Source organism: Glycine soja, chromosome 9, assembly GCF_004193775.1.
Source record: "Glycine soja cultivar W05 chromosome 9, ASM419377v2, whole genome shotgun sequence".
Classification (NCBI taxonomy): Eukaryota; Viridiplantae; Streptophyta; class Magnoliopsida; order Fabales; family Fabaceae; genus Glycine; species Glycine soja.
Genome location: NC_041010.1, coordinates 6,118,746 through 6,142,747, shown reverse-complemented (window position 1 = coordinate 6,142,747; position 24,002 = coordinate 6,118,746). Strand labels below are relative to the sequence as shown.

Sequence of the window (24,002 nt, the reverse complement as noted above, 5' to 3'; positions counted from 1 at the left end):
TTCATACTGGCATTTATATCTTGCATTCACATTATTTCATTAGACACCTCCCATTATATCCTGAAAAGTCCATTTTAAAATACAAATTTACATTTCAAAATATAATGAAAGGTGCATGATACAATAATGGAGGTACAAAATACAATAGCCTTCTATACGATAGGATTGTAGAAAGTCTCATATTAGTAAAGAATGAATTAAATAAACGATCATGCATGTAAAGAATATTCACAGTTAATCTATGTTATTGTATCTTTCCTAACTCCGGTTAAAAGAGTTTTTCATAATGATTTGATCGGCTTAATATTTTGATATGATGCTTGGTACATGAGATAGAATTTGTATTGTCAGCTAGAACATGAATTTGGATTGATAATCCCAAGTTACTACTAAAAACCTTGAACATAGAAAAAGGAGTATATTGATATTGAAATAATTTATACCTGATTTCATATGTATTTTGTACAACAAAATCGTAATCGAACATGTGACTTTCAGGTTATTAACACGACACTCTAACTAACTAAACTAACGGTCCAATTATCTTATAAAATAAATAATGTTATTATATATGACACTAAATTTTTTAATGTATATTTAATGTGCATGTAAATTTAAATAATAATTTTTTTGACAATTAGTTTTGATATAACTCATACGAATTATTTAATCTGTATACTTTTTTTATAAATAAAAAATATTTACTATTAAAAAAATAATTTATTAATTTTTTTTTTTAAAAAACACTCACGGATCACGTAATCTTTATGAGTTAACTCATACGGATTATGTGATTCATATAGTCATATGGATTATGTGATCCGTAAAAATAAAAAACACTTAAGGATAATTTTGAAATTTTGTTTTAATGTTGGGTGCATAAGCAATAATCAGGGTGCACCTAGCAAAGCCCATAACAGACCTATAAAAAAATTTCATGGGCCAGACCCAACAAAGATGTAACAACACAGAAACCTTTCCCTCAAAAACAAAAAGAATTGTCCCCTTGGAAATTGGCAATGACAGTGGAAATTGAAAATGGAGGGAAAACAAACCCTAATTCATTGCACCGATATAAAATTAATAAAAAATAAAGAAGAAAAAAAGACATTCCAGTCTATTACTAGCTAGTTCACTCACTGACACTGCACACTTCATTTCTGAAAAAAATAATAATTATTCCTCTTTTGGTGCCTTCTATTCCATGGCGAGTCTGCTTCGCAACGCTAACATTTCCCTCCTCAAACGTTCTCTCTTCCACTCTGACCTTCTAACGGTGATGCATTACATGTTTTATATTCTCCTTTTTTAAAGAACATTTTTTTTTAATTTATTTATAAAAAATGTTTTCTTTTTGGATTGGTGCGTGAATGAATGATGATGATGATTTTTTTGTACCCTTTTGCTTGCAGCGCTTTTGCTTTAAACCAGGAGTATTGGGCACGTCTCAAGTTTTGAGCTTTTCAACTCGTAAGGGATTTTTCAAAGTATCATTTTTAGTTTTATTTTCGTACATAACTATCTGTTTTGGAAGTTGGAACCACCAATGTTTATTCGTTTTGTTGTGTTGACTGTTGGAATTAGTAGATAGTTGTTGCTGTGAGCGAAACAGGAACATAAAAATGTGCATTTTTTATTTTTATTTTTTATTATTGCATGAGTTTTGTGCATTTTAGCATAGTAAGCACATATACTGGCTTAGGGGTTGCTGCTTTTTTCATGCTGCAAGATTTTTATTATTACTTTTTCTTTGGGTATTTTAAGAGTTTGTGCTGATTTTAAGTTGATAATGTTTTTACTTTTTTATACACTTGAAGGTAAAAGGAGGTCTAAATCAGATGGAAGTGACTCAGGTGAAGAGAACTTGTCTAAGAAAGATTTGGCATTACAACAAGCTATTGATCAGATCACCTCTGCATATGGAAAGGGATCTATCATGTGGCTTGGTCGTTCCGTGGCACCAAAAAATGTACCTGTGGTGTCTACTGGTTCTTTTGCTCTGGATATAGCACTTGGGGTTGGAGGTCTTCCAAAGGTATCCGTGTGTCTTTGTCTTCTGTTGTACCTGAACCATTTTGAACTCTTTTTTTTTATTTTTTATTTTTATAAATATATTGAATAAGTGCTCTTGCTGATGACAAAAAGCCTTTTCATTTTCCTTTGATTTGGGGTGAGGCCGTTGGGTTAAATTTGTTAATTTTCCCTCCATATTTCTTTTGTGTATTTGCCTATTACAATTACACAACTTTATCTGTTCCTTTGAAAATATCAGTGTATGTTTCAGTTTATAAGGCCAATATCTCTTGTTAATGTTCTTAACAGGTTGTTTGGGTTTCAATAGTTTACTTTGCAAAGTATGTTTCTGGTTATGAGATGTGGTTTCAATAGTTTAGTGTGTGTATATTGAGAAAAAAGCAATGAGATAAACAATCATATGTTCAGTCACGATAGGACCTGCAGATCACAGATTGATAGGGAGGAATTGGATCAGTTGATGGATTTGAGCCCAAGGGAGAATTAGTTTGTGACATGGCAGTGGGTACCACGTTAGGGGGAATTCTGTTAGAATATTGGATATAGGAAGATGGTGAGAGAAGGAGGGAGTCATTGGGGGTATAGTATTGGGCAGTTATGAGAGTTTCTCTCTGGAGGAGCTATAGGCTCTGGTTTACTGTTTTTCCTTGTCCATAAGAGCTGTATCAGCTCCGTTTCCTAATTCAAATAGTACAATCAGACTGGAATTTTTCTGGGGTTTCTATTATATCATTATGCAACTGCTATATTCTGATCATTATATGTAACTTAACTGTGATGCCTGTAGGGGCGTGTTGTGGAAATATTTGGTCCAGAGGCTTCTGGGAAAACAACTCTTGCTTTGCATGTGATTGCAGAAGCACAAAAGCAAGGAGGTTATCTTAATATGCATTTTTTAAATTTTTTTTGAAGATAATTGAAATGTCTATTGCTTTTGGTTGTATTAGATTTTCACTTTACAATTTACATCTACAATTTCAACTTGTCTTTTGTAAATATGACCACAACAGTAATGTAGTGATCATTTGTAGGCAGTCAGAATTATTTTAATAATTTTCCCATTCTCTTTTGTGTGGCTGAAGTAATACTTTGGATGGATGCTTTTTGTTTTTAATTTTATAATTTTTTAAAAATGTCTAAATCATTTTCTAAAACACTCTTTGGATGAATGCTTTTTGTTTGGAAGTGGAAATTTTGTGTTTTAATCCATGCAAGGGTGTTCTTATTTTATCAATCCCTGCTTCAATGAACCAATTTTGATGAACTTTTCTACAAACAGTGATAGGAGATAAAATAAAATGAATTAAGCAGCTATAATGAATCAAATTTTTTGCACAAGTTAAAATAAATTTATTTACCTTCATTTTTTCAGAAGTTCCGTCATTAAATTCTTTGTAAGACTTGAATATAGCCGGAGAGGATTGAATGGAAATCCTTTAAGTGTGTTCTCCACACTTAGGCTCTATGATATTAGAAAACTTAGCTTACTCAGTAAGCTGAAGAGAGGTAAGTACAAAAGATACAAAGCTCTAAACAGAGCAGGTAAACAACAGATAAAAATAAATAGTAAGATACTACTATAGGTACATCATGACCTATTTTCCAACAGTAAGCAACTATAAACTTAAGAGAGCTTGGCATTCTATTCTCTGAAAAGTCTTAATAGGATTTTACAATTAAAAAACTCTCATAAGTTAGAGGCTTATCCTATACCAATAATTTGTAGGCACTTCCAGATTTTCAGTTGGATAAACAGCGTTGTGTCCTATCCTCCCCACTTGTCATACTTTTTAATAAAGAAAGAAGAGTTTGTTTGTATAATTTAAATCTTACAGAAAAGTTATCTTTGGGGGCTATGTTAAATTTGGGCTTATGTTCCCATAAGTTTAATGATAACAAGAAGGTTGTATATTTTTGGTACTGTTTAACTTGTAAATAGTATATCTGTTAATTAATTTGTTTGTATCATGCAGGCTACTGTGCCTTTGTTGATGCTGAACATGCACTTGATAAGACACTTGCAGAGTCAATTGGCGTAGATACTAAGAACTTGCTTCTCTCACAACCGGATTGTGGCGAACAAGCACTTAGCCTTGTTGATACCTTAATCCGGAGTGGTTCAGTTGATGCAATTGTTGTTGATAGTGTAAGTATGGAACTGCGCATGTTTTGTTTTTATTAATACTTATGTGTGTGATTGTTGATTGTCTCTCCATGTGCACCTGGTGTGAAAGCATTAATACACCCTATTAAATGCTTTAAATTACTTAAAAAAGTAAATATTGAATGACTTTTGTCATGTGTCAGTATGTATGTATAATTGTATATAATGAAATAATTTTAATGTAAGTTATGCACTTGGAGATCTTTGTTTTGCCTGTATTGTGCAGCAAATAATGTGTTTGGCTGCAGGTTCTTGGGAGCCTGAAACATGTGATGTGGATACTGTTCTGGAAATGACACATGTTTTAGCATAAACACAGTCTAATTTAGAACTTCTTAAAATATTTTACCATATATATCTGACTATGTGAGTATTATACTCACATTATATATATATATATATATATATATATATATATATATATATATATATAATTTTTTAGCTTTGATATGGTCTGGAATTGAAGATGATTTCATTGATATCTTGTTTCACTGGGTTGATGTTCTGAACTTACATAAGTTGCGATAGTGTCTTCAACTTTTTGCTATGTTTCCATTTATAGGTAGCTGCTCTTGTTCCTAAAGGCGAGCTTGATGGTGAGATGGGTGATGCTCACATGGCAATGCAGGCTAGGTTGATGAGCCAGGCTCTTCGGAAATTGTGCCACTCCTTGTCACTTTCACAGTGTATATTGATTTTTATAAATCAGGTATCAGCTACAGTTTCATTTCTCTATCATCATGTTTTCCTATGACAATTTGTGAATATTTATTTATTTAAATTGAGCAATTTAGCATGCATAACAAATTTATGTTTGGGTTGGGCTAGTCTGATGTGTACTAATTCCATCTCGGTCCGTGACTATATTTTCTGAACCGGAGTAGTTCACTTTCCATTTAGTGATTAAGGTTGGGCTTGGTTAGTGTCTGACAGCCAATGTGCTTTTAGGTTCTATAGTACGAGTTTGCTGTTATAATTTGAATGTTTTATAAACCAGATTGTTATGGTGTTTCTAGTTTTGTTTTGCTGGTGTTTTTTTCCTATTTAATGTCATTTTGCCAAGCTACATTTTCACTCTGTTTACTAATAAATTGAATCATGTTATACTGATCTTTTTGGACTGATGTATTGGTGTGCCCGTTTCCAATTGCTAGTTAACCAAATTTGTAAATTTTTAGAGAGTTGAGCTTGCTCTGTGAGGTCTACATGATTGTGCTTGATTGAGATAGTTGTTTGATCCTAGGGAATGTTCTTGACAGAAGTTATTATATTTTACTATGGTTTGTATTTTGTGTAAGAATGTGCATCTTTTCTTTTCGATACTAGTAATTTTTTTTTAAATTAGTCGAGACATGAGAAATGTTTCTCCTTTAATTATGGGAATTCTTTTGTATGCTTCTCCAGGTGAGGTCAAAGATATCTACTTTTGGGGGATATGGTGGGCCCACTGAAGTTACTTGTGGTGGTAATGCACTGAAGTTTTATGCTTCTGTGCGTCTAAATATCAAAAGAATTGGGTTTGTCAAGAAGGGTGAAGAGGTACAAATCATCTTTAAATTCTTCTCTTTGCATCCTGCATTATTATTGCCATGCCTGCTCAAATAAGCTTGAGTATATATGTGAACTCTTCTCTTCTCTTCTCTTCCCAATGTATCATACCTTTATAATTATACAAGTACTCTAACAACAGTTAGACCGAAGGATCTTTATTATTTGATTGTTGGATGCAAGATTGTTCTAATGCTGACCCTCAAACTAGTGCTCTTCACTAGCTATCTAGGATAGGCTCTTTTTTCTTACACTTAAAGGGCCTGTTTGGACATCGGATAAACTTCTCCAGAAACACTTTTAGGAGAAGAAAATAAGAAAAAAAATGAAATGAGTTTCTTCATAAGCTAAAATTAGCTTATGCATAAGCTAATTTGTAGAAGCTTTCTCATATAGCTTTTCAAAAAGATGATTTTTAACTTACGCATAAGCTAATTATAGCTTGTGAAGAAATTCATTTCATTTTTTCTTATTTTCTTCTCTCAAAAATGATTTTGGATAAGCTTATGCAAACAGGCACTTAATCTTTTGTATGTGGTCTCTGCTTGTGCAATATTTTACAGCTGCGGGTCTTAATATTGCTTTGAACATATTAAGGTCTAATTTATGGTACGAGTACTTGTCCTTTATGGCATTTTATTATGCAGACTTTAGGAAGTCAGGTTCTTGTCAAGGTTGTGAAGAACAAGCATGCCCCTCCATTTAAAACTGCACAGTTTGAGATTGAGTTTGGCAAGGGTATAAGTAGAGAAGCAGAGATCATAGAGTTGAGCGTAAAATACAAAATCATAAAGAAGAGTGGTTCGTTTTTTGAATATAATGGCAGGAATTTCCATGGCAAGGATGCTCTAAAGAGATTCCTGGCTGAGAGCGATGGAGTACAAGAATTAGCAACAAAGCTCAGGGAGAAGATTCTTGATGCTGAGCCAGAACTGGAGCCAGAGGAGCAGGAGATGATTGGAGATGTTATGGAACTAATGGAAGAAATGGTATCGCTTGATTCCACCGATGAAGCTGCCGCTCCTGCTCCTGCCCCTGTTGCTGCGGAAGCATAAATTTGCAAATAACCTCAAAATATGGGGTGCTTCTAATCTCCCTGCTTCAAAAAATGTACCCTACTCAAAGGGCCCTCACAGATGAAGGTGTCTCGAAAAGGTAAAAGCACGGATGCCTCATGCTTCCTAGTTTTGAACACTTTTCCTCCTTGCAAGCACAAGGCACATTGCCTTTGTAAATTGAAATTTTTGGTCATTTTATGCGAGCCACGAGTCACATGGGGCGTCCAAGTTTTGTGACTGGGAGGAAAAGACTATCTAATGATAGGAATCAAGGGCCCTAGAAGGATATTAAGCTTCACTTTATATAATGGTCTGTGTGTATATGTATTCCTTGCTGTAAGATTTTGCATGCATTTACCCTTCCAGCTAATCAAAATTATTAGATGAAGATCTGTCAGATCATCTTGTATCATTAAATTAGACTTATGCTGTGTTTGGATACAAGTCAACTGATCTGAAATTCACGTCAAATTACAAAATGATGCAGAAGCTAATACTAGCTACTTATTGTTTTTGCCTTTTTTGGCCCGAATCTGCTGCTGTAGAATGAGAAATCAATCACGTTTAAAACACATGTTTGATATTTGAGCTGTTTGATCTTTTATCCAATGTTTCTGATATGTTGATTGCATGAATGTGTGATGAAGTTGATTGAAGGGAATGGATGAGTTTGCCTGCAGTCAGATAGAAAAGAGAAGCTATGTATGAGAACTATCAAATAATGAGTAGAACTTGACAAGTTTTTGCTGACTGTTTCTCAAACAGTTTACGCAAACATTCTTTTCAATAAGTAATGTTTGAAAAATATTTTCATTAAAAATGTAATATTTATTACTCATGCAATTTTATCGTGTTTTACTATTTTTATCTTAATTACTAGCTTTAACAAAACTGATTTGATTATGGCACCCGGCAATTAGTTCATCATATATCTACTGTGCTGAAAAATCAATTTGTTAATGTAACAAATCACTTTCACTTTTGAAAGTCGAAGTGATTGCATAATCAACTGCGCATTTTGAAAAGCCTAGAGTGCGTCATGTGTGTTTGTGTGCATCAGTTAAGCATAAAAAGACTTTAGTCCAATCTAGCAAATTTAATTAACGTGAGATAATGAGGTAAACATTTCTGTATAAAACTTGGATAATTAACGTGAGATAATGAGGTAAACATTTCTGTATGAAACTTGGATAATTAAAAATTAAATTTAATGTTTATATACTAACGATGCAAAACAGCTTTATATAGTTATATAGTCAGAATTTATCGTGTATTGATAAATTGGTTGACTTTTATATTTCAGAAGTCATATAAATGAAATCATGACTTTTATTATATAAGGTTTATGTATAATTATTAAACTCTTAAATAAGGATTTTCATAAAACGATCAATCCAATATAAATAAAAAAAATCAAAAATCAAATAAATAAAAAATTGAACGGATAAAAATATTGGAAAACTGAAACTTTTAATTGCATCGGATCAAATTTTGGATTTGATTTTAGAAACCCATTCAAACTAAACTTTTATATATATATATATATATATATATATAAATTTATAATATTATTTTTCTATTTTTATTTCTTATATATTTGTAAAATTATCATATAACTTATATCTATTTATGAAAAATATATTTAATTAAAGATATTTTTACTAAGTATTTGGGTTAACAAATATTCTATTATTAGATATATAATGACATATAAATAAAATATTTGATATTTGAAATTATTTGTTATTATATTTATTATATATCTTATCTTTTAGTTGGTATTTCCTAAAAAAATTTAAAAGTAAGATTAAAACCAAAAACGGATCCAATCCAAACCGTTTTAAATTAGATTGGATCAAATTAATAAAAAATTTGGATTAAACTGATTGGATGCTAAATTAACAAAATCGAAATGATAAGATCAAATGATTTTTCTCTTCAAAACTAATCCATTCTAATCCATGAATACCCATACTCTTAAACATTCTTCATTATGTAATTATTTGTAGTTTCAGTTACATCAAATGCACAAAATATTTTTTGAATAATTGTTCGAATTTGTGTTAACATTAAGGTGTTCAAAGTACATATCACTCATGAATCTGATTTGACTCAAATCACCCCAAATGATTTGGGTCGAGTTTTTTTGAGGGTTTAAGTCAAATTTAACCAATATGTTCAAATTCCTTCATGTACGAGTTGAGTCATGAGTTTTTTTTTTTTTAAATTGGTTGACTCATGAATCCAACCTATTGACTCACTTCAAATTGAAGGTGCATATTTAGTAAATTTCACATACTTTAGTGCTTTTTTTGTTTTAATCTTTTATAGATGAGGACACAATGCACTGGTATTCAAAAATGTAAGTTCATGAACTTTCGTTTCCATTATGATTTTTTTCACACACGTCAAGTTGTGAAAATCACTTTAATAATACATCGACCTCATGTGTAAGAGTTAAGCCACCCTCCCCAACAATTACCCATTTCTTCTATAGTAACCAATAACTTTTTCCAATGCACATGAGTGGATCTCAAGCATATATCTAACAAGTTCAGCCACCTTCCCCAACAATTACCCATTTCTTCTATAGTAACCAATAACTTTTTTCAATGCACATGAGGGGATCTCAAAGGTATACCTAACAAGTTCACATGTACATGATAGGCCATGAGTAATTTTAAGTGTGCAACCACAAACATAAATGTTAACACTTAACACCAACATTGTCAATATGTTGATACTCATTGAAGATCTACGCTTCTGTTAATATAAAATCACATACCTTCTAGTAAAAAGGTATGAAACATATGCTCCACTACATTGATGTTTCTATTAAATGAACCCTTAATCGCAATGTTGCAATATAAGCACATTATTTGTTGCATTCCAACAATTACACAAAATTTTCATACTATCATGACATAGCCTCATCAATTTTGCATGTGTGCCTTCAACCCCCTCATATAACGAATTGTATTGCAATTTTTTTTACAACTAAGCAATTATATGTATATACCTATTAGTTGATGTATTTTCAAGATGCATCATCCAATCAATCTATGTTGTTAATTACAAACTTCTCCTTATGAAGTATCAATCATGTATTTTGGACTCGATCTCCTTATATAAAGTCTCAACTTCAAATTTTGTGGATGAAAATAAAGTGGTTAATCAAAATTTCCAACAAATAATTAATTATCAATCAAATTAATAAATATTTTACCCTAATATCATAATGACCCAAAATATATGACATTAATATTCTTTATTGTTCATGAAATATATTATACCGGTAGGTATCCTTATAAAAAAATATATATTAAAGAGGTTAAAAAAAATAGGAGTAACGTTTGCAAATTGTGCATTATAAAAGACCAGGGTGTGACTTGTGAGTATAGTTTGCTCGTTTCAATTTCCTCTAATCCATTCAATATGCTCTGAAATGATGTCACTTATCAAGTTTTCATCACATCACATCATCAGCTACTTAAATCTAATTTCTACCTCAGGATTAGTCTACTGTCCTAATTCCAACTTCCAAACAAGATTTGCGTTCAATATCAAGGTTTCGGGCCAGGCGTTATAAGGAAGTGGGTTTCTTATATTTGGGGACCAAGCTTTTCTTATTGTTTTCATTTATCACGCAATTGTTCATACATTAGGTAAGTCAAACTTGACATTTTTGCTTTGATTCTTTGAATTTTCAGATTGACAAATTATTATTCAGAAGTAGGGATTATGATGGGTACAATAATCGACCCAAGAAAAAAAAGGAGTTGGGATCACGGTTTTGACCGAGTTAAGTTTGTACAAACTCGATTAACTAGGGTTAGATATTAAGTTTAGCAGTTACATATATTTGACTCAATCTCATCAATTAAAAAATAAAAATAATAATGTAATATAACATCTTCTTATAATGTTTTAGTTTTTTTTTAATCTCAAAACAATTGATGTTTTAAAATTTTAAAATTTAATTATTAATACTTTCCCCCAAATATATCCTTAATTTATATCTCACTATTAGTGATGTAGGTATTAAAGATAAAGCATAAAATAAAAATATTTTAGTCTAAATATAATAATATTTTACTTCTATTGAATATTTCTTAATCTATACGTATTAAATTTAAACATTTAAAGGCACGAGAAAGAAATGTAATTTAATAAATATGCTTTGTAAAATAGTTTTGATTTTTTAAGAAAATATATGATTTTCAATTTTTATATTTTCTTTTTTTTCCTATTTTAAGTTTTTCTTTATTATTTTAAATTTAACTGGGTTGATATAAATGAAATTATTATCAAAAGGTACTTTAATTCCAACCTAACCCAATCTAATCAATTTTAATTAAATTAGATTAAGAATTTTCCGAAACTTAACTTGACCCGATTGGTGACCACTCTTATAAAAATGCTAAGAAATTACTAACACCAACAAACAAGAAGAATTAGAAAAGTAAATAACTAATCCTTGTCTGTTGTCTCCATCCCAAAAGGACCGTACTCAATTGTCTTGGCCTTACTGCAAGATGACCTCATTAACTATATTGAGAAACTTATTTATCTAATGTTCTGACTCCATTTTTTTTTTGAAGTAAAAATTCCTAGGGACAACTAAAATCTCTTAGGAAAAGTGATTATAGCTAAATTCACTAACAAAGTATTACAATACAGTTTAGAGTTACATTAAAAATATGTTACTCCTAATCAAAGATTAAGTGGATTAAGATGAACTCTAATCTCTACAGCTTTAAAAATGGCTTATGGCACAAAACAATGACATAATCTTATTTTAACACTTTAATATAGAGGGATTAACATACGATTGATGGTTAAAAGTGATTGACTAGGATTTGGTAAACATAGAAAAAAGATTGGTTTAATAAGAGCTAAATCCAGTCTAATTTTAATAAATAAATTGATATTTAGGTTAATTGAGGAAAAAATTAGTTTCACCCAAATAAAAGTATCATTATGATTTAAATAATTAATTTTATGTTTAATTGAGGAAAATATGTTTGTTTCACCCAAATAAAAGTAGCATTATGATTAAAATAATTAATTTTATGTTTAATAAAAGACTAAATATCATTTTAATTACTTTGTTAGTCATGTTTCAAGACTATACTTGACCTAGTCGCCCTAGGGGTCCAATGCTAAGCACGACTATACTTGGCCTATGCCCGAGAGCCCTACAACAACATATTATATTAGTCATGTTTTTACCTTGACATATGAGACTTCGTACTTACATATAATTGCACAATGATACTAAATGCTTACAAATAAATGATAATGGCTCGTCAGACTGGCGAAAGATAAATATAAGATGTTGAGGACTCCTTGAACCAGAGGAGTATATATAATAATATGAATATACGAGTTTATGACAAAAATAAGGGGATGCTCCTTAACAACTTAATTAAGCTCAATATTTTTCTAAAGAAGAAAAAAATGAAAAAGATAAATAATAACGTGCACAATTGTATATCTATGTTTCCATGTTTGCATTTATGATATTTCAAAGGATTTATGCATTTATGTACAATTTTACTTGATTGTGTGTTTACAGCACTTATTGAAACATCATCTCACTAGTTTAGGATTTGTTTGGAATGGTTGTGATTTTTTGGTTTTTGAGTTTTAAATGTAATTTTTAAAATAAATATGTTTGACAAAAATAAAGTTAAAATTGTTTTTAAATTATTTTCAAAATACTTTTATACCAATTTTTAAAACCAAGAAAAAAAACTGTTGTGAATTTGGTTTTTAGTTTTAAAAAACATATATTTTTCACATTTGACAATCACATTTTTTATTAATACTATTACTATTACCACCATCTCTATTGTTACTACCACCACCACTAATAACACTTTTGTCATTGTCATCATCATCACCACAATCGTCTTCGTCATAATTGACTATCACTACTACAACCATAAGCATTGTTATCACTGTTATCATTATCACCAACATCACCATCACCAACAACATTGCTACTACCATCATTAGTGTCACCGTCACCATCACCGACATCATCATCACCATCGATATTGTTACCACCACCATTGATATTGCTACCACTATCACCACTATCAATGTCACCACCAGCACCACCTTCATTGTCGCTACTACCAACAATACCACCTCCACCATTGCCACCACTGTGAAAGCCACCACCATCGTAACCAACACCACCGACATTGCTACAACCACCACCACCACTAATACCACAACCACCATCGCCACCATTATTTTCACCACCTCCAATGCTACCACCACCACATCGTCCACTACTACAAATAATGGTTTTAACATTGCTACATTAACATCGGTTTTATAAAAGATTGATGTTAACAAAAATACGATGGCATACTCGTAAATAACACGAGTTTGTTAACATTGGTTTTTCAGAAAATCGATGTTAACACGAGTCCATTAACATCGATCTTTTAAAAATTGATGTTAACATGAGTTCACTAACATCGATTTTTCAAAAACTGATGTTAATGGACTCGTGTTAACATTGATTTTTTGAAAAATCGATGTTGTGGGATCTTTTATAATGATTTTATGGCGCCGAAAACCCTCGAGCTCCCTTCCTCTGCCTTTCTGACTCTCACTCTCACTTTCGCACTTGTGGCATTGAAACTCTCTCATTATTGGCACTACAACCTCTCGCGGTGCCTCTTCACCTCTCTGTCTCCACGTCATCGCTGCCTCTCACACCTCCATTCTCTTTCTCTTCGCCTATTCGTTCTCGCCTCTCGGTCTTCACTTCATTCGTGCCGCCATAACACATTGCAACATTCCTCACTCACGATGCGATGCGACGCCAGACCTCTGCACTACTGCGCCGCCGCTAGACCTCGTCATTCCTCACTCAATCTCGGACTCTCAGCATCTCACCGATGCCATTAGAGACAGTCCTCAACAGACCTCATGTTTTATTTTCTTGCTCTGTTATGCTTCAATGACTACAAATACTGACAGTTTGAAACTTTGAATATACTATTTCATATAGGATTTGTGCTGGTGAGATAATTCTATGTTTTGTTTGTTTTCCAAAAATGTTAAAGCAGTCAAATTTGCAGTTAATCTTAAATTATGTGTTTTGTTTGTTTTCTTATAATGAGACTTTGTGCTGGTGTGAGAATTCTGCCATAGCCTTAGACCTTAGGCCCCTAATTTTTTTTCCAATAGTTGATATGATTAGAGAGACAAAAAAAATAATGAATAAAAATGTGTGTACGTGAAGGGAAACTTGAAGTACCTCTTGCAATTTTGATGCAATTCCATAGAGAAACAAATGATAAAACATTAATTGATTACTGTGTACTTAAAGAGTAGAATTTTCCTATATAGTCAAGTAGAGATCCATGTTTAAACTGGTAGAGCATGGTCAGTCCATCTAACAGCCAACCACAACAGAGTTACGCGTCGACCCATTTCACCTGATAAGAATCCTCATACATTCTAGGTTAAAATTTTTTATCCTCTATCACAGACCCAAGATGATGTTAGAGTTTTTAACTTAAAACAAAAAATTGATACTTTGAAAATAGGAATACCATTCTTGGTTTTAAAAAATGGGTATATGCACTGTGTCTTTCAACTCCATGGCATGTACTAGACCAATCTCATATCTCTTGGTTTACTACTAATAGGTAGGCATGCATATCTATTTTTAAGTAGCTTTAGCTTTTAAGCCAAAGGGTAATTTTATATTAGAGACTATACAACGTTGGATTAATAGTTGCTAACTGAACATATTTAAGGCAAAACAGATGTTGTGGATTAATAGTAACTTTTATATTGTAAATGGAGTTTAGAAACGATGAATGAAGATCAAAAGATTAGAATGAAATGGTTACGACAATGATGAAGATTAATAGAAAACCAGATGAAATGTTCAACACAGTTCATATTAAGGATCAAGTTAGGAATTTCAAGACTGTTCTCAAATAAACGTGACATGATATAACACATCAATATTACTTATATTAATTTACTTTAAATGTAGCCTTATGGTGAAGTGAGATGCTAGACAGTAATGATAACATACACTTTATTACATATAATCAAGATCTGGTGAACCCAACTATATTGGTTGGATGAATAGAACTTAGAGATTTCTATTGACTCATAGGAAATCATCAAGTGACCATGACCCATTTTGGACAAAGTGTTTTCTTCCTGAACATCTTCAAAAGCAACTCTTAACCAAAAGCTTATCCTAAATGACACTCCATGTACCACCAAATTCCTAACTCATTCACTTTTAAAGTCTTGCTGAATGAGTACAATGTGACTTGTAACAGTTTGATGAGTAACTCAACACTATATATAATTAGTACAAAAACACCCTTGTCTGCCAAATTTTAAAATCATATACATATCTAAGATGAACTTAATGTTACTTTCAGGATGTGTCGAGTACCATGTACTCATTTATGAAAGATGCAGGTTCACCCATATCTGAATTTGGAATGGATTACGAAATGCAAGATTGTTTATAATCATTGGAGGAAATCTGCCAAAATTGGCTATGGATGGAAGACTTTTGCACAATCACAAAATTTGGAAGCCAAAACTCAAATTACAGTTGTGCTATGTATAATTACAATCAATGTTGTGATGTTGTGTAGTTTAATTTAACATCGGTTTTCAAAAAATGATGTTAACATGGACACTTTTAATGTTGGTAGTTTCAACATCAGTTGATAACGGATGTTAAAAGTCCTTAATAACCGATGCTAGAAGTTTATTTTCTAGTAATGGTCATTACCACCACTATCTGCATTGCCACCATTGTCAACATCGCCACCATTGGTTGCACCACTTTCATTGCTATCCCCACCACATTGTCACTACCACCACTATACTTATATGAGCCAATTACTTGGTTGAACCATCAACTTTGATATCACTTGTTGAGAAATATGAGAGAGTTTAAAAACCCATAAAGAAACTATATAAGTGAATTTAATACCATATTAAACTCTAAAATTGTAAGGCTTTAGATTTGCATATTTTTCTCACATATATTACTCAAGTTGTTCATTTCTATCCATAATGAGACTTCATATTATACTTGCATTCCAACAACCTTTAAAATTGTTAATGCATCTCTACACTTTTTCATCAATTTGTCCTATTTTTTTCTGTTTGTTTCCTCTATAACATTCCTATATTATCTTTTTTGTTATTGTTTGTTTCATAGAAATTTAATTAAATATATTTTATGCTAACAATTATGCACTAATAAAAATAAGGTGACCGAGTTAGCTTGTAACTTGTTTGCTTACAAGCAAATGTTAGGTGAAAATAATTTCTATTTTGTGACGAGAACAATTTTCGGCTGCTTATAATTATAAGAAAATTTGTGACGGTCTTGCATTGCCTAATTCAATTTTGTGGCAGTATTAACTAATAACATTGAAAGAGATAATTGACGGAAGAGACCAACCAAAACATAACTAAAAGATATTATGTAGAACTAAAACATGTACTGGTAATTTTTTTTAGGTATAAGGACCAAAATATATATAAAAAACAATGTAGTAAAAGGATTACATGAATAGTAGTAAAACCTTTTTAAAATCTATAAGAAGACAAGTTGGATTGAACATTAGTTTCCGTATTTGATTAGTTTTTCCGTTTGGTCTAAATTAATTTTACGGTCAGTAAATTTTATTTACAAAAAAATATCTTTTTTTTTATCCAAATTAATATTTGTGTGCTTAAAATACTAAAATGTGAGAACCAATATCTTGAGTCTTGACTTTGTTTATGAATACATATTTTAATATGTTTTATCTTGTGCGAGCTTCGTTTGTTTGTGACAATTATCTTCCTTGATAGGTAATTGCATTGGTATTCTTTTGATGAATATATATAATTCTTACTGTATAATTTTTTTAATTAAAGTAGTTAGAAACTAGAAGTAGAATATTTTTTATATTAACCATCTTGTTCATAAAAAAAATTGACTTTTGACTAATCCAAAATTTAACTAAAAAATAAAAAATTTAATAAAAAATTATTTTCGCTAATATCTCATATAGTATCCAAATGATTAAAAATAAAATATGACATATATATTTGATGGAGAATTATTTTAATATATAAAAGTAAGAGAAATAAATATAGACTATATAATTATGTATAGATATATAATCAATATATAATATCATACCATCATATACGACTTATTTTATTTTAATTTTAACCATCTATGATAAGATTAAGAGTCAATGGTTTTTAATCTTATTCTCACGTAAAAAATTCTAGGTAATTTTCCAATAATATGTTCATGTAATGTAACAAATCGTGGTTGTGGTACAGATTCGGCATAGATCTTACTGAAGAAAACAAAAACATTATATTGTCTTCAGAACTTATTGAATTCTTTGAACAATAAGTTGGCCTGAGAGGATGCATAGTCAAAACCGTCATCTCTCTCCCAACATGATTAATTTAAATTTCCAAAAAGAAAATTCATTGACTAACGATAGAATCCTAATGTACTTGATAGAATGAATAATTACAAAACCATTAGTTTGTGGGTTGCTATTTTATAATGACTTTATGATTTTGATCATCTTTTGAAATGGATTGTATCCATCAATCTGTTTCATTGTCAAATGTTGCTCCCTTGGTCCTTGTGTAAATTGCTAAATTGAAGTCGGCGACATAAAAAATTTCATCAATGCATGCAAAAAAGCCAGAATTAGCTTTAACATAGATTGTAATTAGTAATTAAAATCCCTTTCACACCAAGCACTCATCAGTACAGAGTACACATAAGCACAAAGGATATAAGGAAAATAAATTTGATGTATAAGCTACGATATTTCTGGATATAAATTAAAATAATTATTATATAAGTCCCTTTAAATCGGTTCAATTGGTTATATGATGTGTGGGATTTCATTGACTCCTTCAAAATTAGATAAATATATAAAGTGAGAAAATAAATATACATTTACTTGATCATTTTACTATAAAGTAGATAGATATATAAGTATTGTTTTTTGGTGAAATTAAATTGAAAGTATTCTAATTAAAAATAACAATGAATTCATTTTTACTTTTTCAGTTTAATTAAATAAGTTAGTTGTCGGTGACTCAATGTACAAATTTAATATCCTACAATACACACTGTCTCTATACCTCAAAAAAATATCATATGCATAACATTATAGCCAAGAGTCGGTCCACGACCACTATACAATTGAATCAGCCAGTATTAATTATAGTTTCATTAAAATCAATTAGGTTATCTGTCTTTTTATTTATACATACGACGTATCTTTTCTTTTTGAAAGGCTATTTATACGACGTATCTTCCTTTCGTTTTCCATTTTTTTTCTTTCTTGACAATTATTCATTTTAATTCATCAATATTTATCTAATTACATCAACTTCTAGTCTTTAAGATGATCTTGCATCTAAATTACTTTGATAAATGTCATGTAGGACCTTTTGACATGTTATCATCTAACAAGATGATTAGGATTTTAACAATCACCATTGAAGTACATACATAGTAGAAAAATAAAATAAAATCATAAAATTATTAATAATAAGATCGATTACTTCAATTCGAGCAAAATTACTTCTAATAAAAAAAAATACGTGATTTACACTAAAAAAAAATCAACAACATACACAAATATGATAAATAGACTTAATTAATAAAACCAATTTAATTGTGAAACCAACATATAACAACAACTGGTGGGGTGTTGAATTAAATGGATTTGATGGGACTTAAACTAAAATCAAGAATGCACTATCGCCGCAGGATAAATCAAAGAGTGGTGAAGTTGGTCAAAGAAAGTTATTGGTCCATTTGGTACTGTAGCAAGTCAGCAACTACTCTTCTCACTGCTTCCTCGAAGGAAGACTCGTCCCATTCACTTCCCTACACATAACATCCACATCTGATTATTCTCCACAAAAAAGGTCCCTACTAATCATAATCTTTTGGGTACATATATAAATTATAATAGTCTTTTTGGGTTATGTTTTTCACGAATTTTAATGTGGTTTACGAAATTAATACTACTATAATATATACGTGATGGCAAATAGAACATGACAGAATACATTGACAATAAAATAGTTTTACTTGCATTCAGTAAAAAAAAAATAGTTTTACATTCTATTTTATTTGTAAATCATATATGATATATTTGTATTATTTATTAACTTTTACCATAATTTTATTTGAAGTCATATTATTTCAATTATTTTATATTGTCAGTAGATAATTATTAACTCATAATCCATACACATCATAATATACTAATATATCATACTCTCTTTTATTACGAATATAAGCAATACTTTTTTTTAAAAATATAAACAAATTTTAATTATTAATGTCTTAATGAGTTTATTTTTAAAATAATTTTTATTTAATAAGATTAAATATTTTTTTATATTTGATATCAAAATCAAATAAATAATAGTTTAAGAAAAATATTCAATTTTTAATTGAGACTCACTTTTAATGAAGATAACTAATTCCTATGTGTGAAATATGTTTTTTTCTTCTTGGAGACCAGAGGAAGTAACATATATCGGTAGAGAAATATATAAAATTGATGTAATAATTAGGGTGAAACGGAAAAGAAGAAAGAAAAGTCACAAATTCAAATATTTTTAATTTATATTTTTAATAAAACTATCAAACTAATATTTTCCCATAAAAAAATCATTTAATAGTAGACTAACCGAAACCAAATTGAATCGGAATTGGATGACACGTAGTACTAAAAAATTGTGACGTTATTTTTTAGTCGTTTTGTATAATTATAATACAACAGCCACCACCACAAGTTTATAAGTTTTCTTCTCTTACGAGACAACTTTATACGTATAGAAATTTATCAGCATATTTTATGCTGATTCATTTTCTATGGCTGCCAAAATAGAACCTACTTTTTTTGAATTGAATACGTAATTTGTGTCATCTGCGGATGGTGACAAATTAAGCACACAAAACCAAACCATCTTAGCAATCACAACTGCACGTTCGAAGCTCCTTCCTCTTAACTTTAAAACATTGTAATATGTAAACAAAAATATATTTTTCATCATTATACTTATAAGGGGGGTTCTTGGATCCTGTAATAAAGAAGCCGTCACTTATTTTTCCTAATCTAATTGTCTGATTTTGTATGCACGAATTCCACTCTCATAATGCAAAAATAGACTTGTCGTGCGCCACCCATTTTTGAAAAGTTTGACATGTGCAACTAGTTATGTAGACAAAACTTTCTTTTAATTTGAATATTTATATTTATGTCTTGCATGTCCTTACATGGTGGGACAGATTTTGAAAGGTAAAATCTTCCTTACTGAGTGATACTATATTGCATTAACATAAATAATACTCAAATTACTTTATATGTATATAATATATTTTCTTTTAGCTACGTGTGGCTAACTTAAACATGTATTCCACTGGCTCACTCGACTTCAAATATATATATATATATATATATATATATATATATATATATATATATATATTATTCATTATAAAAACTAAGTTAATCCCTAGGTGAAGTAGCAGGTGAAACAAGTGTCTTTATTTAATCAAATGTACATTTAGAGTCCTTCTCTAAAGGCAAGTTCATTGTGATATATATTATCATAATAATAGTATAATGTTTAATTTTATGACCAATCAATTTCTTATACTTATAGAATTGTCTATTGGACCCACAAAAATTATACATGAAAGCACTTAAGCTTCCATTGCTATATAATATTTCTTTCTGACTAAGTTATTCTATGCTATTTCATGAATTATTCTAGAGATAGATATACGTACACATACCTGAATAATCCTCAATCTGAAGGATAGTTGATGTAGTGCATTATTCCCTTCTGCAACGTGGGTGTTTGCGTCCATGGAAACCAAGCTCACGTGGTGAGCCAGTTTTAAGAATTCCAATAACCGGATTAATAAATCAGTTTGAGAAACTTGTCCTCTCACATTCACTTGCAACTCCACCATTCTCTCTTCTGATGAGCTTGATTCGGGTACATGTGAAATTATGACACTTAATCTTTTATTTGGCGATAAACTAGCTACCTTGGTTTCTTCAGTTGTAGATTCTTTGGCTGACAAAAATGACGTCAACCCTTGATTCCTTTTGCTCAGTTTATCAACTTCAGCCATCAAAGAGCTCAATGTCTCCTTTGCTGCTATCAGTATAGACGCTTTGTCTTTCTATCATATTAAAATATGTTCAAATTCAAGGCATTAATTTTGTAATATACAACAAATGGAAACAAAATGGTAAAAACTTAGGTAGCGATCTGTAGTGACAAGTATCTCGCTGGTTAAAGTTGTTTTTGCAACGATATTTTTTATTTATCAACTACAAAAGTCGCAACGAATAATCTAATTTTCCTGTAGTGGTGTAAAGGTTGGTTTTTTATTTATTTTTATACAATCATTTAATTATAAACTTGTATGTAAATTCATTGATTTTTATAATAATTATCTTAAAAATTATATAAGAATGATTTCTGATTACTTGAGCTTTGGAAGCCTATTAAGCTCTCTCTGTAGTATCTACTTTATAGTTGTTCTTTAATTAAAATTAATATTTTATCATAGTCATCCAAATTAAACGTCAAATTTTGATTAGAAAACAGCATTAATTAACTATATAGTTATGGTGTTGTGTATGAGTTTTGCTCATTGCATAATGCATTGCTTATAAAAGAACATTGAATTGATTAGTAATTTGTACCTTTGTTCCCGGAGGAAGAAGTGCTCTAAGGGATTGAAAATTCTCGTTTAGCTTCTCACGCCTTCTTCTCTCTGATATCATATGATGAAGCTGAGTATTGGTGGGACGAGACGTTGCTTGAATGCGATCTCTCATTCTCATAAAATTCAAGTTTCTAAAGAACACAAAAGATCTCTTCATGAGGCTTTGCCTTCTGAGAATATTGGAGACCATGTTGTTGGAGCCTAAGTCTTGTCTATACCTCTGGAATGCACTAGCATCAGGATGCACCACAGGAAGAGAATTATTACTACTATAAGGCAAGTTTTGTTGGTGCTGTTGATTATGATGATGATGAGAAGTTGTTGGAGATATAACATAGAGGATTGCTCTCATGATTGCATCATGTTCAGTTTCTGGTGTGGGGAATTGGGTTAGAGAAGGGACTTGTGCCAATGCTTGAATATTATTAATGGCTTGTTGGTGAGGACTATTTGGCACTGGCTGCATTGGTGGCACTAGTCTTGATGATGATGATGCTCCAAGTGTCTCAGGTGAAAAGTGGGGTTGAGAAGTTCCTGGAATACTGAATAGAAGTGATGAGTATTCAGGGCTTCCTGTGGAGATTGATCTCAGAGAAGATGAAGATGATGCTGGAGGGTTTTGATCAATTTGCTGGGACAGTACTCTAGTGGAAAAATCTTCAGGAAACAAACTCCTAAGTGTTGTTTGAATGTCAACCTGTACAAAAAAAATAATTTGGGAAATCAATATTCAAAATACAATATTGATTCATCTTTTAGTATATGAAGTTGTCATTAAATATGTTAATATATGGTAGAATATATGTAGTTGCTTACTTGGGACATATTTAAGAAACCAAGCTCAATTTCTCCTTTGTTACACCCCATGAAAACAGCAGTCTGAGAAGAAGAAGATACAATAGTATATAAGATTTCTGGTTCATCATGAAACTTATTAGGAACAAAAACATAAAGTATTTTGATTTTTTTTTACAACAAACGAACCTTAATCCTTGCCTCCTGTAAAATTAAATAAAAAAGAAACTAAACTTAGTACCATCATAACCTTAAAGAATAGTTAAATATATAGCATTAATTTGAACTTTGAAGGGAATTTTCTTTCTTTAGAAGAATAGATTACCTGAAAAAATTGTGTTTGTATTTCTGTGGATGCTAGTCTGAGAAGTTCCAATTGTTGGAGCTCAAGGTATGACCGTTGATTCCGAAAAGCTAGTCCAGGAACACGGCTGAATAAAACAAACAAATATATATGCTTGCTTTTATTTAGAAAAGAAGAATAATTTGTTTATTATAACATTCCATATGCAAATTAAGCATTAATTAAAAATTAGTGAACATTAGAGCTAATAGCCTTACTCATCATTGATATCAAATGTCAAAGTCCGGAACTGACTGAAAAGCTGTTGTGCCTGCACACTCCCCAAACTTGAACTTGATTGGTTGTTCCTTAGATTGTAGATACCATCCAAGAAGCTCAAACGACTATATATATATGCCAAAAAAATAAATAAATCAGCAAAGTCTCAGAACTATATATGTAATGTTTATAATATAATTAAAATGGAACAATATGTGTATATGCTGCATAAATATACTTTGGTGAAATGGAATCATATGCCCATAGACAAATGTAACTGCAGCCAAAAGACTGCACCAGAAATTGGATAAAATCAGCCCTTGCGGCAACAGAGAGAGAGAAGACGCTTTCCATGGGGTGCATGGTGCTTGATGCTAATGCTTTTGCATCATGATCATGAGATAGAAGAGTATATATTTTGTGTCCCTAGTAATAGTACTTTTTTTCCCTTTTCTATATGCCATTACTTTTATGAAATGCAATCTACTAGTCCTACATGTGGTGGATCTGTGTATGTGAGTGAGGAGAGTAGAATGGAAGAATCAAGATTGATGCTAGGTGCTGGCTGCTGGCTAGGGAGACAAAATAATCTTCAATGCTTTCATCAATAATTAGCCATTAAAAATTTCAAGAAGAAATATATTTACTTCACGTGTGAAAGGAAGGAATGGATCAAAGAGAGAAAGAAAGGGTTTTGAAAAGTACTAAAGTAGGTTGATCCCACTGTGAGGAAAATGTATGAGATGAGACATGATATGCGGTGTGAAACTAAAACGAATGGAGGAGAAAATAAATAAAATTAGAAAGAAATTGTGCTTGCCCAGAAAAAGAAAAACAAATAAAAGCTATAGCACCACCTGCATGTGGGTGTTGGAAAAATATATTTGTCTTGTTGTTTCCAGGCAAGTTAGAGAGTTTGAAAAGTAGCGGCAAAGAAGCACTTACTACTGAACGTATAAGGAGAGAAAGAGAGAGAGAAGAGGGGGCCTAGATGGAAGTTGAGATGGTTTTTAGAACTGATGGAAAGTG

The 24,002-nt window shown here is 31.0% G+C and overlaps 2 protein-coding genes across 2 annotated transcripts; one reads left to right on the top strand and one right to left on the bottom strand.

Moving 5' to 3' along the window:
* Window positions 1-1,032: 1,032 nt before the first annotated feature.
* LOC114425895 (DNA repair protein recA homolog 3, mitochondrial-like) lies at window positions 1,033-7,399 on the top strand. Its single transcript, XM_028392875.1, has 8 exons — window positions 1,033-1,276; window positions 1,413-1,470; window positions 1,818-2,035; window positions 2,822-2,909; window positions 4,008-4,180; window positions 4,761-4,907; window positions 5,603-5,737; window positions 6,394-7,399. Exons 1-8 carry the CDS (start codon window positions 1,205-1,207, stop codon window positions 6,799-6,801), a joined length of 1,299 nt encoding a protein of 432 aa, XP_028248676.1. The 5' UTR covers window positions 1,033-1,204; the 3' UTR covers window positions 6,802-7,399.
* Window positions 7,400-18,365: 10,966 nt separating this feature from the next.
* Window positions 18,366-23,774, bottom strand: LOC114367222 (putative transcription factor bHLH041). The gene is made up of 8 exons (XM_028324363.1): window positions 23,212-23,774; window positions 22,973-23,098; window positions 22,737-22,842; window positions 22,601-22,615; window positions 22,433-22,495; window positions 21,594-22,313; window positions 20,669-21,064; window positions 18,366-18,742 (listed from the first exon to the last, which is right to left on the bottom strand). Exons 1-8 carry the CDS (start codon window positions 23,334-23,336, stop codon window positions 18,659-18,661), a joined length of 1,635 nt encoding a protein of 544 aa, XP_028180164.1. The 5' UTR covers window positions 23,337-23,774; the 3' UTR covers window positions 18,366-18,658.
* Window positions 23,775-24,002: the final 228 nt, after the last annotated feature.